The sequence below is a fragment of the Myotis yumanensis genome, unplaced genomic scaffold (genome assembly GCF_028538775.1).
Source record: "Myotis yumanensis isolate MYYU_CA2020_CCGP unplaced genomic scaffold, mMyoYum1.0.hap1 SCAF_1, whole genome shotgun sequence".
In the NCBI taxonomy this organism is placed as follows: Eukaryota; Metazoa; Chordata; class Mammalia; order Chiroptera; family Vespertilionidae; genus Myotis; species Myotis yumanensis.
Genome location: NW_027223752.1, coordinates 152,858,062 through 152,872,992, shown reverse-complemented (window position 1 = coordinate 152,872,992; position 14,931 = coordinate 152,858,062). Strand labels below are relative to the sequence as shown.

The 14,931-nt window shown below is 39.4% G+C and overlaps 1 protein-coding gene across 2 annotated transcripts in view; it reads left to right on the top strand.

Moving 5' to 3' along the window:
• Window positions 1-14,931, top strand: part of PPA2 (inorganic pyrophosphatase 2) — an 87,719-nt gene that overhangs the window by 37,988 nt on the left and 34,800 nt on the right. For both annotated transcript variants that reach the window (XM_070433256.1, XM_070433254.1), the window contains one exon: window positions 5,848-5,974. In XM_070433256.1, the coding sequence (XP_070289357.1) occupies window positions 5,848-5,974 (127 nt within the window). The remainder of the gene's footprint in view (window positions 1-5,847; window positions 5,975-14,931) is intronic.

Below are 14,931 nucleotides of genomic sequence, written 5' to 3'. Positions count from 1 at the left end.
CAGGAAATTCAAAACCGATGAAAGCCACGGGCTCTCTTTTTGTGTGTGCCTGCTTCCAGGTTGCCAAGTCCTAGGGAAGCAAGGCCTACAGTGTCAAGGTTGCTGCTACCCATGGAATTCTGTGAGTCCTTGGTCAGATCTTTTTTCTATTCTCTACTGCATTTATTGCTAATAATTGTTACTTATATAGACATTCAACTCCTTGCACTTTGTTCTCATTCCCAGCAAAGTGTCTTGTCTTTAATCTTGTCGAGCTCAGAGAAACCAACAGTGAGAATTCCCTCACCTTTCCCCCCCCTAGCCTGCCATACTACCTGTGCCTGCAAACATTGTTTCTCCCTTTCGTCTGGGACTGGGAGAGTTGCCTTTTCTTGTCCAAGTCCAGTGCAATACTGAGTGACAGTATTTTTCTATATTTTGTCCTGTATTTATAACTTATCTTTCTTTATTGTCTTCCTTCAATATGTTTCCTATCTTCTTTCCTTTCGCACGAAGGCTAGTAAAGAGTTTCCCACTTAATCTTCAACCTATTTCAGAATTGTTTTCATCCTGCCATTATTTCAATGAAACTGTTCTCACTAAGGTCCCTGGTAATTCTTTTTTTTTTTAAACAATTTTTAAAAAAATATATATTTTATTGATTTTTTTACAGAGAGGAAGGGAGAGGGATAGAGAGTTAGAAACATCGATGAGAGAGAAACATCGACCAGCTGCCTCCTGCAAATCCCCCACTGGGGATGTTCCCGCAACCCAGGTACATGCCCTTGACCGGAATCGAACCTGGGACCTTTCAGTCCGCAGGCCGACGCTCTATCCACTGAGCCAAACCGGTTTGGCCCTGGTAATTCTTTTAGCCAAATCCAAGAGGCCTATTTCATGTTGACGTAAGAAATGTCCAAACTTATACGAATTTTGAGTTTATTTGAGCCAAACTGATGACAATGGATTGAGAAAATGCTCCAGAGAATGGCAGTTGTAAACCTGTTTTATACATTACAATTAAAAGAGATGTGAAGGAGTTACATGAAATTCATTGATGATAGATAGATTAGGGAGGCAGGAGAAAGCAAAGCTAGGGGCTGGGGTGGATCTCTGGGATTGGATAAAAAGTAAAAGGGATAGACACACACTTCTTTTCTATTGGTGGGTATAGGATAGTTAATAGTCAACAATTAACAAGATAACAATAACAATGAGAAGTTCTGTGGTCTCTGCTTTGGTTCAGTGATTGTGCCCTGAAGGGTCTGGAAAAAAGAAATTACTCTGACATTCCAAAGGTTTGCTATGGCAGATGTTAAAAAACAATAGACCGGCTCATTTAAGGTAAAGATTGACCTTTGTCAAGGAAGATACCAGCCTGGTACAAGAGACTACTCACCAAGACTTGATTTTGCTTAGGAAGCTTTTATTTCAGACCATCCTGTGGTGTCTCTTTAGGTCTCCGAGTTTGTCAGGCCTGCCATGCGGACCTCCCCTGAGCTTGTCAGTTTTAATGTGTGGCTCCTTTTTCGTCCACACGTCTAACTTGTTACTGTTAACCTTGTCTTTCTTCCTGAGACAGTCTCTTCACTTTACTTTGATTGTGTCATAATCGCTTGGATAGTCTCTAATTCTGGTTCCTTATTGGTTTCTTTTGCAAGCTCCTTTTCTTCTGCCTGTTCCTTAAGGATTGGTTAGCTTGAGGGTTGAGTCCCTGTCCCAGTTAGGAACTCCCTTGGCGGTCCCATCCCAAGCACTCCTAGTTTTACTCTCAAATTAGTATCTCCAGCTCAGACCTGTATAGTCAGCTGCCTGCTTCTGCCCTTGGGATGTCTCCCCCACATCTCAAACTCACTGTGTCCAAACAGTTCATTCTTCCCTCTTCTCCTGTAACTCCTCTCAGTATTTTTAGTCCCCCAAATTGAGGAGTCATCCTTGCTCATTCTTTGCTTTCCTTCATCCATTAGTCATGAAATATAAATTCTGTATTCCAGATAGCCTTTAACTCTACTTCTTTTTATTCTCACTGCAGCTAGCTTTGTCAAGTCCTGTATTTTTTCTCAATTATTCCTGCTAGTGACCAGTTTTCTCTCTGAGCCTTCTTTTCCTACCATCATTTATTCCAGACGCCTCCTGCTTTGCTCTTCTTTAGCACCTGGCTTCCTCTCCTGGCACTCCCCGTCTGCAGACCACCCTCCAGCTGCACCCATCTTTCACTTCCTGTAGTGCTCTCCCTGATGTCCAGGCCTTTGCACAAACTATTCCCTCTATAGAGAATGGAACCTCTTTCCTTCTTCACTTTGTTAGTCCCCCTGCCCCCCTTTTTTCTTCTTTTCACCTCCCCTGCTCATCCTTCAGATCTCAGCTAAAATATGCATTCTCTCAGAAGCCTTCCTTTATTGCCCTCCACCCCCCAACTAAAATACTTGGTCTTTGTTATGTACTCCCTTAGTACTAACTGTGGTCTGTTGTTTGTTTAATTGCCTCCTCAATGAGGTGAGAGCTAGCTCTGTGAGGATGGGACTCAGCATAGCAGTGTACAGCACAGTGCTTGGCAGGTAGCATATGCGTAAGTTAAGAAATACCACACTGAACTTTTACTTGAATCTTATTCTTTTAGTTAAGGTTAAATTAGTTATCTCTGGTAACGCCTATTGGCAATTTTAGGCTTCTAGATTATTGTTTAGGAAACAGTTTTCTCTGATTCTTTTTCATTATATTTACCATAATTACTTTGTTTCTCTCGTTTTCTTTTTCTTCTTCCTCATTCTCCTTTCGTATTCCTCCTCGTCTTCATCATCCTCTCAGATTTCTCTTTCTTCTTTTGCTTCTTCTCCTTATGTTCTTCCACTTTTTTTCCCCCCTCTTCTCCAAATCCTCTCTACCCCCCCCTTCTTTTTCTTCTCTCTCTGTCTTACTCCTTTCTTGCAGGAGAGATTTCCATCCAACTTGTATTTCTGGTTTTATGTACAGATAGGGACAAAGGGGCTAGAGTTCCTGTGTGTGTGTGTGTGTGTGTGTGTGTGTGTGTGTGTGTTTGTGTTTGTGTGTGTCTATGTGTCTATGGTTTCTGTATCTCCAGCAGAACTATAGCAGATTGTTAGCTTTCTTTAAAAAGTAAGCTATACTTTAGGAATTTATCTTTCAGACATTTACTCCCCAGAGGGGTAATAAAGTGTGTCTAAAATTAATAGATTTGAAGGAAGGAAGAATGTAAGTATTTTAATGAGTACTTCTTATGTTTCAGACCCTATGCTATGTACTTTAGTCACTTTCACATGCCCTATTTCCTGATAAGTGAGAGTTAATAAATTAAATAACATTACATTGATGGAATGTTTTATGTATTAGAAAACTCTTATTCTGAGGGCATAATCCCTGGGGCCATTCAGTTCATAGCAAGTGCAAATTATGTTAATTTAAATTCTTATGCAGATATTAAGTGGGTGTTTAAAGATGAAATAGAAGTACCTTATTTTCACTTAAAATTTTTAAATTTTATGTAAAAATGTGTAAATGAGCATGCGATTATTGAGATTAGTAACTGAGAGAACTCATATGAAAATGATTTGACTTAGTAACAGTAATTTGTTATTGACAAAACAAAGGAATCACTTTAAGAAAACTTGATGTAGAGGTTTTTTTAATAAACGTGCCAAAGTTACTAAATATGCAGAATAAAATTAAAGGTTTCAAATATACATGAGTGGTTTTTAATAAGGCATATGTAATTAATCTTGAAAGCATAATTTTACATTTTACATAGAAAGCTTAGTATATATAGGTGTTTGATACATCATTACTGAAAAACATTGACTTGTTATTTTTTTGTGGAAATGTAGTATTGATTATAAATGGTCAAATGAATTTATACTTCTGGTTTAATGTTGACATTTTGGGTGGATAATTCTATTACAGGGGACTGTTCTGCAGTATTCCTGGCCTCTTCCCACTAGGTGCTAATAATACCTTCCCCGTTGATAGCCAAAAACATCTCCAGACATTGCCAGATGTCCTCTAGGGGGCAAAATTGCCCGTGGTTGAGAACCAGTTATCTAGTTTGTCACTTTGTTAAACAATGTAGCCAGCCTTTTCTTTTTTAAAAAAATATATTTTATTGATTTTTTACAGAGAGGAAGGGAGAGGGATAGAGAGTCAGAAACATCGATGAGAGAGAAACATCAATCAGCTGCCTCCTGCACACCCCCCACTGGGGATGTGCCCACAACCAAGGTACATGCCCCTGACTGGAATCAAACCTGGGACCCTTCAGTCCGCAGGCCTACGCTCCATCCGCTGAGCCAAACCAATTAGGGCTGTAGCCAGCCTTTTCATTGGTGATTATGTGATACTAGAGGCCCGATGCATGAAATTTGTTTAAGGGGCTCGGCCCTCGCAGCCCTGGCTGCCTTGGCCCTTGCAGCCCCGGCTTTGTCCAGAAGGTCGTCCGGAAGGTCATCCACTGTTTGGCCATCCAGTCTAATTAGCATATTACGCTTTTATTATTATAGATGATAATTTTGAACAGGTCTTCTGGTGTGAGGTGCATAGGTCTCCCAACAAGATCATAACCTTTGAGAACAGGGATCCTTTCTGTGTATATATGTAGTATCTGATATGGTGCTGGGTACTGAATGGAGTCTAAACATGTAAGAGTCTGGTTAATATATTTGTGAATATTCCCCCCAAAATGAGATTTCAGTTCAGTTTATGCAGTCTCACCAATCTGTTACGAAACTAATTACAACTTCATACAGATTTATATTAAGATTTAGATTTATTTTGCAAATGTTCTAAAAGGATTTATTTGACTTTATGGTTTAAGGTCTAGTGTTTTTCTCTCAAATAATTTCAAGACACAGAAGTGACCTTCTTTTGCATACCTTTCTTTCCAGATGTAAAGCTGCATTTTGAATCATGAAGGAATTCTGAAACATGTGTTCAAATTTCAGCTTTCAGTGAAATTCTATGGCTGACTAAACTTTTAAAAAGAAAAGGATATAGGAAGAATGCATGCATATAAACGTGGCATAGACAATTTAACGGAACCACTGAAATAAATTTTTTTTAGCACATGAAACATCTGCTTAAACAACATGCTATTTCTTGGTTTCTCTTTAAACCTTTTAAAAACACTTTACTAAGACTGTTTCGTCAGTATCTTTGAAGTACTAATAGTTCTTTCATTGTCATCCATTATAGTCTTAAGGTTATAGTCTAACATGTTAAAAATTTACTTTTCAATAGTAACTGAAAAATGTGCTTTGCAAAAAAGGTACTGTGAAACAATTTAAAAGGATTCTCAGGTCTCTTTTTACCTCCAAGTAGCAGAAGTCAGGATTATAGTATGTAATGATATACATGGGTTTATTCTCTGCTTAGTGTGAGTTTCTAGGCTTAGTACATTAAATTTCAAGATCTATAAATAACTTCAATTTCTAAAAAGGAATCCAGATACTTAATTTTTTTTTTTTTAAATATATTTTATTGATTTTTTTACAGAGAGGAGGGGAGAGGGATAGAGAGTTAGAAACATCGATGAGAGAAACATCGATCAGCTGCCTCCTGCACACCTCCTACTGGGGATGTGCCCGCAATCCAGGTACATGCCCTTGACCGGAATCGAACCTGGGACCTTTCAGTCCGCAGGCCGACGCTCTATCCACCGAGCCAAACCGGTTTTGGCCAGATACTTAATTTTAACAGGCATTTCATAAAAGGCTTTATGACTGTTTTTACATTATTTTAAATTATTAAACCTTTATTAAATTTTAGTTTATAGTGCTTTTCATCTTTCATGAGTTTTTATGAGATATGAGTAAACTTCTCTAAAGCTTTGCAAATGCTCAGTTTCTTTTCTCTTTAAAGGTTCTTTCTCGTGGAGAGGTTATTTGTGTGAAGATCCTTGGGATTTTGGCTCTTATTGATCAGGGTGAAACAGATTGGAAATTAATTGCTATCAATGTGAAAGATCCAGAAGCCTCAAAGTTTCATGGTAAGTCTATAACTTTGCAGAAACAGAAATAAATCAGGAATTCTTAGAATTTAAAAGGGACTTTGTAAAACACACTGTAGGTATTTGGGAGTTAAATTTATATGTTTTGTTTTTTATTTATTCTCCATTGAATTTCAAGAGCATTCGACTGTGATTGTGTCTGAGTTGTATCATATTGCTTGGAGGAACAGAGAGAAAAAAGGATGTAGACAGACAAATGATACTTCACACTAAGAAAGTACATTCCGTGGGTTCCCTTCCTACTCTCTTCCTTTCCTCCCTGCCTTTTTTTTTTCTTTCTTAAATCTCTCTTTTGTTCCTTTGAGTAATGGGAAAAACTGCTTATCAAGAACACAAGTTGTTTCTACACCTGGTTTTTGTTCTGTCCTGTACAAATGAAGGGAAAGATAACTGCCCTCTGACAAAATTTTGATGTCCCAGAAATTTGAGTTCCAGAAATTGCTTGCTGTAATGAAGAACTGACTTTCTTTGGAGTCAGACTTCAGTTTAAGTTATGGCTGTGCTGCTTTCTGTCTGAGTGACTGGGTAGATCATTCAGCCTTTCCGAATTTCAGTTTGCTGATCTGTGGAGATTAAAGCACCTACTTGTGAGGTTGTTAACAGAGATGATTTACTTAAAACATCTGGCTGTCACATACAGGGGTTGACTATACGCCACTATTATTATTCTTTGACCACTTTTTTCCTCTATTTTTCTAGCCTTTTTGCTTTCAGTTTCATCCTCATTTAAGATCCTGGTTTCTTCTAGACTTCACCTCTTATCTCAGCTGGAAACTTTATTCTTTCTGATTTGACTGAAACTTAATATTTGTATGTTAACTTCCCTTAACTTATGTGCATTTAAAACCTTTTTTTTTGCACATGGAACAGCAAAAAGAAATTTTATGCTATTTTTGCATATAATTGAGAAAGGAAGGGATCTGATAGGGTGATTTCATGTAACCTCAGGGTCAAAACTAAAACATGGAACTACAATTCGGCCAGTGTGGCTTAGTGGTTGAGCATTGGCCTATGATCCAGGAGGTCATGATTTGATTTCTGGTTAGAGCAAATGCCCAGATTTCGGGCTTGGTCCCCAGTAGGTGGCAGCTGATCAATGAATCACTCTCATCATTGATGTTTCTATCTCTCTCTCTCCCTTCCTCTTTCTGAAACCAATGAAAACATAAAAAGAAACAAACAACAACAAAAACATGGAACTACACTTAAAAGAGGAGACATGAGTCTATAAACCATATGTATTTTGTCTGTCTCATTATTTTACCCTGATTTCTTTATTATCATGTTTCTTATACTAGTACATGCATATATAAGAATAGTAAATAAATGTCCAGTTTAAAAATATTTTAATACATTAACTGCTCTTCAAATGAGAACTGATAATCAAATGGTGCAACGTCTTCCAAAACAAATCAGTTGTGAAGTGGCACACTGAAGTCATGAAAGACTACTAAAGGATGCTGCTTTAAACTGGAGATCTGAGAACCTGAATGAAACTAGTCTTTAGGTGGAATAAACTAGCCATTAGCATAGTACAGTTGGAGATGTGATTTAACATTTTTGTTTTGTTTTGTTTTTCGTTAATCCTCACCCAAGGATATTTTTCCATTGATTTTTAGGAGAGTGGGAGAGAGAGGAAAAAACAGAGAGAAACATTGATGTGAGAGAAACACATCGATTGGTTGCCTCCTTCATGAGCCCAACCAGGCCCAAGGCTGGGGAGGAGCCTGCAACCATCGTACGTGCCCTTGACCAGAATCAAACCCAGGACCCTTTGATTCGCAGGCTGACGCTCTATCCACTGAGCCAAACCGGCTAGGGCTAACATCTTTTTAATTTTTTTTTTTTTATTTCAGAGAGGAGGGGGTGGGGAGAGAGAGAGAGAGAGAGAGAGAAAGAGAGAGAGAAATATCAATGATGTGAGAGAATTATTGATCGGCTGCTTCCTGCATGCCCCATACCGGGAATCAAACCATGACTTTCTGTTTCATAGGTCGACACTCAACCATTGAGCAACACTGGCTGGGTGATTTAACATTTTAAACTCCCTAGCATGTGCCAAAGCATTGGTGCCTGTTCTAGTACATATTATCATTTCGTTTTTGTTAAATTTATCAGGGTAACATTGGTTAGTAAGATCATACAGGTTTCAAGTGTACAGTTCTATGATACATATATGTAAATTGCATTGTATGCCCACCACCCAAAGTCATATCTTCTGTTACCATATATTTGATGCCCTTTACCCTTTGGTGCTCAAAGGATTTAAATAACTTGTCCAAGTTGTAAATCTAGTAAATAGGAAAATGATGATTTGAACTTATTTCTGTTTGATTATGAAGTCCATTGTCCAATACTATACAGAGCAATTTATACATGACTGTAGTCGTTTGTAGTATTTCTAACTAGTGGTATTGAAATCAGATTACATAGGCTAAGTACTTTACTCCTTGAGTGCCCTATGGCCTAGAATGAAAGAATTGAGCTCTCTTTCACTTTACTCCTGTTTGTACCCAGAGTGGAGATAACTGCCTTTAGTCATTGTCTAAATTCTTTTTGTGTATTCTTGTACAAAAAGACAAGCAGAAATACTGAAGCTTATTTAGTTTGAGATGAAAACTGGAATAAGTAAAACAAGTTATTTTGAAAGGAAAAGGCTCTTTTTTATTCTAATAAAAGGCAACACATGTATTATCTTAATCATGAAAAATACAATTCTTCATACATTTTTAAAATCCTAAAATTAAAAGACGAGAATTACTGGCATATTTTGCTCTGATATGGTATGCTGACATTGTGTCTGTTGTTTATTTCCAGAATGAGTAAGGTATGGGAAGGGAGGGAAATAATTTACTTAAGAATATTTGCATATTGTTTGCACTGGGTAGTATTTTAAGTACTCTCATATATCTAGGTTTTGTAAAATAAATTCTGTATGTATGTGGTTTCTTTTTACTTCTCATTTCTTTTATCTTCACGTTATTATAATACACTAGAGCAGTGATGGCGAACCTTTTGAGCTCAGCGTGTCAGCATTTTGAAAAACCCTAACTTAACTCTGGTGCTGTGTCACATATAGAAATTTTTTGATATTTGCAATCATAGTAAAACAAAGATTTATAATTTTGATATTTATTTTATATACTTAAATGCCATTTAACAAAGAAAAATCAACCAAAAAAATGAGTTGTGGAATTCTAGGTGATCCTATGTGGCAGCTTTTATTTTTAATTTAATCACAAGTTTTGTTTTATATTTATCATATCTTTCAAACATCATACAGCTGTTCTCTCAACTATTTCAGACAACAGAGTTTCTGTTGTCCTGCTGCTTAAGGAAGGAAGTGTTAGTGGACAGAAATTATCCTAATCTTATTTTTCTTTCTTCACTCTTTAGCCTACTGTGTTGTCTGTGTTTTCATTAGCACCTGCCAAAGGGGAATTAGAGAGGATGAGAGCTGAGTGATGCTCAGTAATTAGAGGGCTTGAAAGCTTCCTAAATAGAGAAGGAATTTTTTAAAGTTTTAAAAAAAGCCAGTTATGATTTGATTACAGTGTTTAATAACCTTTTTTATTCATAATAGTTAATTCATCTTCCAAAGGTATCTGTCTTATAATTCATGGGGAGCTTACGTATTATAAGCACATGGCTTATTTTATATGATGTTACAGGTTTATAATAGAACCTTGATCAGGGTGACAAGCCTCAGAAACAAATAAAGGAACCAATTTTATGATTATGCCTCTTACAACAACTTATGATCCTATATAATAAAGAGCTGATATGCTAATTTGACCGGACAGTAGAACGACCTTCCGGACGACCTTTCAGAATGACCAATGGGCAGGGCTGCGATACAGCCAGGGCTGCAAGGGCTGAGCCCCTTGCATGAATTTTGTGCATTGGGCCTCTAGTTTTATTATAAAGGAAAATATGTATATTTGGGTTCATTGATTAAATAAATATTAGCTAATAGGTAGTAAATTTTGGTGCCATTCTCTACTATATATCTTTGAAAATTAATCAACTATATTTATTATTAAGTCAAGAAACTTTGAAAATTTTTTATGTTTCCTGCCCACATTTACTTTCTAAAATCACAAACACAGGATTTTTAATGACATTTTTTAATCATAAAAATAATCATAATACTTGGAAATAAAAACTCAGAATAATAAAAAAGTTATATAAAATGAAAACTAACGTTCTCCTTCCACTTCCCACCCTCAGTCTCACTGCTCATAACATCTTCACCCTGTGATTTCAGTTCTCTTGAATGTTTGCTTCCTTTCTGTAAACACTTCTATTTCTTAATTTGTGTCTTTTCCCTCTTGACTCAAGTTGCTGCTTTGGACGATTAGGAAATTAACTTTATACATTTCTCAATTTTGTTACCATTTTTCTTCTTTGTTATCTTAATTCTAAATATTACACTTTGAGCTACATTTGTTGCTTCATTAATTTAAAACAGTAACTGAAAGCTGCCCAGGATGGAACTAGGACGTTGAGGTTTCTGTACTTCTCTGCCCCTTACCACCTAGCTTCACTTCGCAACACTGTTAGTTCTACAGCGTCAAAATGAATAATGTTTGAGGTTCTGTTCTTTACCTATAACTGTTTTTTTATGTTTTGACTCCTGAATCTGAAACTTGGAAAGCACTGAATTGCATTTATAGGATTTATGTGAATATTATTCATGTAGTTTATCATACCATTTATTGAATGAGCAGTGTTGGATAGGCTGTTCTGTTGATGCCTCTGCACAGCTATTATTGTGGTGTTTTTTTTTCATTGCCCTCCTAGCTTATTAGTTGTACTCTTTCTTAGATTCTTTCATGTCCTCCATTTTGGTTTTCTTTTTCATTGTTGGCTGGTACATTTTCCAGAAAATGCATTGGAGATTATTTTAATTGGTATATATTAGAATGTCGTGTGTGTGTGTGTGTGTGTGTGTGTGGTCACCTTCTACTTAAATAACTTTAAAATATCTAACACAGTAACTTTAAATTACTGTGCAGGAATTGAAATTTCTATCACAAAGGAGTGAGTGATTTTATAATAGTTTAAACATTTGTCATCTGTAGATCAACAGGAGGAATTATTAAAAACCTGTAGGAAAGTGTAGCTATCTGGAAATTTTTTTAAAAAGACTGTAGTTTTCTGTTGATGTATGTAATACAGAAATTTATAAAGAATTTAAAAAATCATTTTCTATACATTTTTGTTTAGACATTTAAAAATTTCTTCTTACTCATTTCCAGTACCTTGAGAAATAGCTGTTTTGTTTTTTGACATGGTCAGTACCTACTTTTTTAAAACAAATCTGTTTTTATTTATGGACAGATGTCTTCAGTATGTATACTATATTAATTTAGACACATTTAAAGTATGATTTTGCTAGGAAGTTTTAGGGTTGTTTTATTTGTTATGAAATAACTTCTTTGTTCCCAGGGAACATATGTGCAAACTTTGGGAGACTGTAATATCCTGTAATCATAGTTCCAGTTTTTAACTTTGACATGACTGAACTAACATTAGCAATTGCATCAGAGAACGTGTTTCAGTTAGAAAGAAACTGGTTGCTGGCTGTATTTCTTTAATTTCTACATTATTATTTAAATCTTGAAGTTTTACCTTTTAAAACTGGAGTAGCCACTGTGAAAATCTAAAAAAAAGTCAAAATAACATTTGAAAACAAATTCCTATACTCCCTGATAGAAAATTGGTCACTGTGCCTGCCTCATTCACACTTGAGAGCACTATGACCATTTGATGGACTGTAATTAGGTTCTAGGCTCTTGTGTTTTCAATAGTGCCATAATGGCCTGAAAGAGTTAGTAAGACCTCTGGGCACCCAAATTGTTACTAGAGAATGCTTTGGCCATTAGGAATAATAGCACTTAGTTATGAAATAAACAACTTCACAGCTTTTTAAGAAGATCAGAATGCTAGGGGATGTGTAATCTCTCTCTCCGTTAAATTAACCACCTTTTGTAATGTAGAGCTCCATATATTCACCAGACAGATGTCTGAGCCTCTTTATAGAACTGCCAGTGATGCCTAAGACTGGGGAGTAGTGTCATGAGAAGGTTTGGGCCTAGGGGTTACTTCAACTTGCAGAGCAATAAAGATTTGTTTGGTGACTTTCAATAAATGAAAACTGTTGTCTGTTGTCCTGTAATAACTTGCTTTTGTAGTTTAAAAAATGAAAAATTAAAAACTAAATTGAGATCAGAACAATTATATTGATACAGATACATTTTGGGATGAATAAATTGCATTAATAATAGGGAAATTATTTTAAGCAAGGTAGTTGGGACTTTTTCAAAGGCCAGCATTGCACTTACTCTAAAATTGTCAGAATGTATATGTATTTTATATACAGTAGTTCACCTTATCTGAGGGGGATACAGTCCAAGACGTCCAGTGGATGCCTGATACCATGGATAGTATCGAACCCTATGGACACTGTTTTTCCCTCTACAAATGTATTTATGATAAACTTTATAACTTAGGCTCAATAACAATAATATTAAGATTAACAATAATAATATTAGAATAGAACAACTATAATAATCCTATATAATAAAGAGGTAATATGCAAATTGACTGTCACACCCTCACACAAGATGGCCGCTCCATGTGGTCACAAGATGGCCATCAGGGGAGGGCAGTTGGGGGTGATTGGGCTGGCAAGGGAGCAGTTAGGCATCTATCAGGCAGGCAAGGGAGTGATTTAGAGGTGATCAGGCTGGCAAGGGAGTGGTTAGGGGGTGATCAGGCTGGCAAGGGAGTGGTTAGGGAGTGATCAGGTTGGCAGGGGAGTGGTTAGGGGGTGATCTGGCAGGCAGGGGAGTGGTTAGGAGGTGATCAGGCAGGCAGGCAGGCAGGCGAGTGGTTGGGAGTCAGCAGTCCCCAATTGTGAGAGGGAGTCAGATATCCCCTGAGGGGTCCCAGATTAGAGAGGGTGCAGGCTGGGCTGAGGGACAACCCCCCCCCCCAAGTGCACGAATTTTGTGCACTCTGAGGGGGGGCGGGCACCTCAGCCCAGCCTGTGCCCTCTCGCAGTCTGGGACCCCTAGGGAGATAATGACCTGCTGGCTTAGGCCCGCTCCCGGTGGCAGAAGGCAGGCCCAATCCCTAGGTGCAGCCCCTGGTCAGGCTCAGAGCAGGGCCGATTGGGGAGTTGGGGCGCCGCCCCTGTCATGCACAGAGCAGGGCGGATCGGGAGGTTGCGATGCCACCCATAGTCACGCTCAGGGTAGGGCCGATTGGAGGGTTGGGGCGCTGCCCCCTGTCATGCACAGAGCAGGGCCCATCAGGGGGGTTGGGGCTCCGTACCCTGTCATACACAGAGCCTTAGGGCGATCAGGGGGTTGGGGAGCTCCCCCTGTCACTCACAGAGCAGGGCCAATAGGGGAGTTGGGGCACCGCACTCTGTCACCCCCAGAGCAGGGCGGATCAGGGGGTTGGGGCGCCGCACCCTGTCACATACAGAGCCGCAGGGTGATCAGGGGGTTGGGGAGCTCCCCCCTGTCACTCACAGAGTAGGGTCGATAGGGGAGTTGGGGCACCGCCCCCTGTCACACACAAAGCAGGGCAGATCAGGGGGTTGGGGCACCGCCCTCTATCACCCACAGAGGGCTGATCAGGGGGTTGGGGCGCCGCCACTGTCACACTCAGGGCAGGGCTGGTGGGGAGGTTATGGCTCTACCCCATCACACACAGAGCAGGGCCCATGGGGGGGGGGGGGCATTGGGGCACCGCACCCTGTCACACACAGAGCTGCAGGGCGATCAGGGGGTTTGGGCGCTGCCCCCTGTCACGCTGATCCCAGTGCCGGGAGGCATATTACCCTTTTACTATATAGGATAGAAGCCTAGTGCATGGGTGGGGGCTGGCTGGTTTGCCCTGAAGGGTGTCCTGGATCAGGGTGGGGGTCCCCACTGGGGTGCCTGGCCAGCCTGGATGAGGGGATGATGGCTGTTTGCATCTGGTCACGCCCCCTTCAGGGTGGGGGTCCCCACTGGGGTGCCTGGCCCGTCTGGGTGAGGGGCTGAGAGCCGTTTTCAGGCTGGTGGGTGACTGAAGCTCCCAACCGCTCCTTTTTTTCTTTTTTTTTTTTTTTATTCTGGGCCAGCTTTAGCTCTGAGGCTCGGCTGCTGAAAGCAGGTTTCTGGCCTTTGTTTACCCTCTGTATTTGAAACAATGTTGCGGTCCGGCTGGCTGAAGCCTGGCTGACTAAAGCAGGTTTCTGGGGTTTGGTTTAGCTTCTATATTTGTTACAATGTTTCTTAGAGAGCAGCTGAGAGGCCGGCAAGGCAGGCGGGGAACCTGGCTTTCTCCGTCACTGGAGCAAGCAAGCCTCCCTGTTCGCATCAGCTGCCTGGCTGCTGGCCACCATCTTGGTTGGCAGTTAATTTGCATATGTCAGTGATTAGCCAATGGGAAGGGTAGCGGCTGTACGGCTAATTACCATGTTTCTCTTTTATTAGATAGGATAGAAATTATGTGAATATGGTCACTTGTTTCAGAGGATCCTTGCTGAAGTCTTCATATAGGCTCAATGCTCTCTGGAGTAGCATGTAGCCATCAGTGGGAGCACATTTTCTGTTTATGTTTTCCATCCACAAATTTAATACCTTTTTCTTTTTTTTGGTAATTCTCACCTGAGGATATTTTTTCCATTGATATTTAGAAAGAGTGGAAGAAGGGAGGGAGGGGGAGAGAGAGGAAGGGAGAGAAACATTGATATGAAAGAAACACATCAATTGGTTGGCTCCGGAACCTGTCCCAATGGGTCAGGGATTGAATTTGTAACCCAGTATGTTCCCTTGACAGGGAATCAAACCAGTGACCCTTTGGTGTGTGGGCCAACACTCTAACCGTTGGGATACACCTTTTTTATCTTAACCAAGCACTTACCACACACTGTG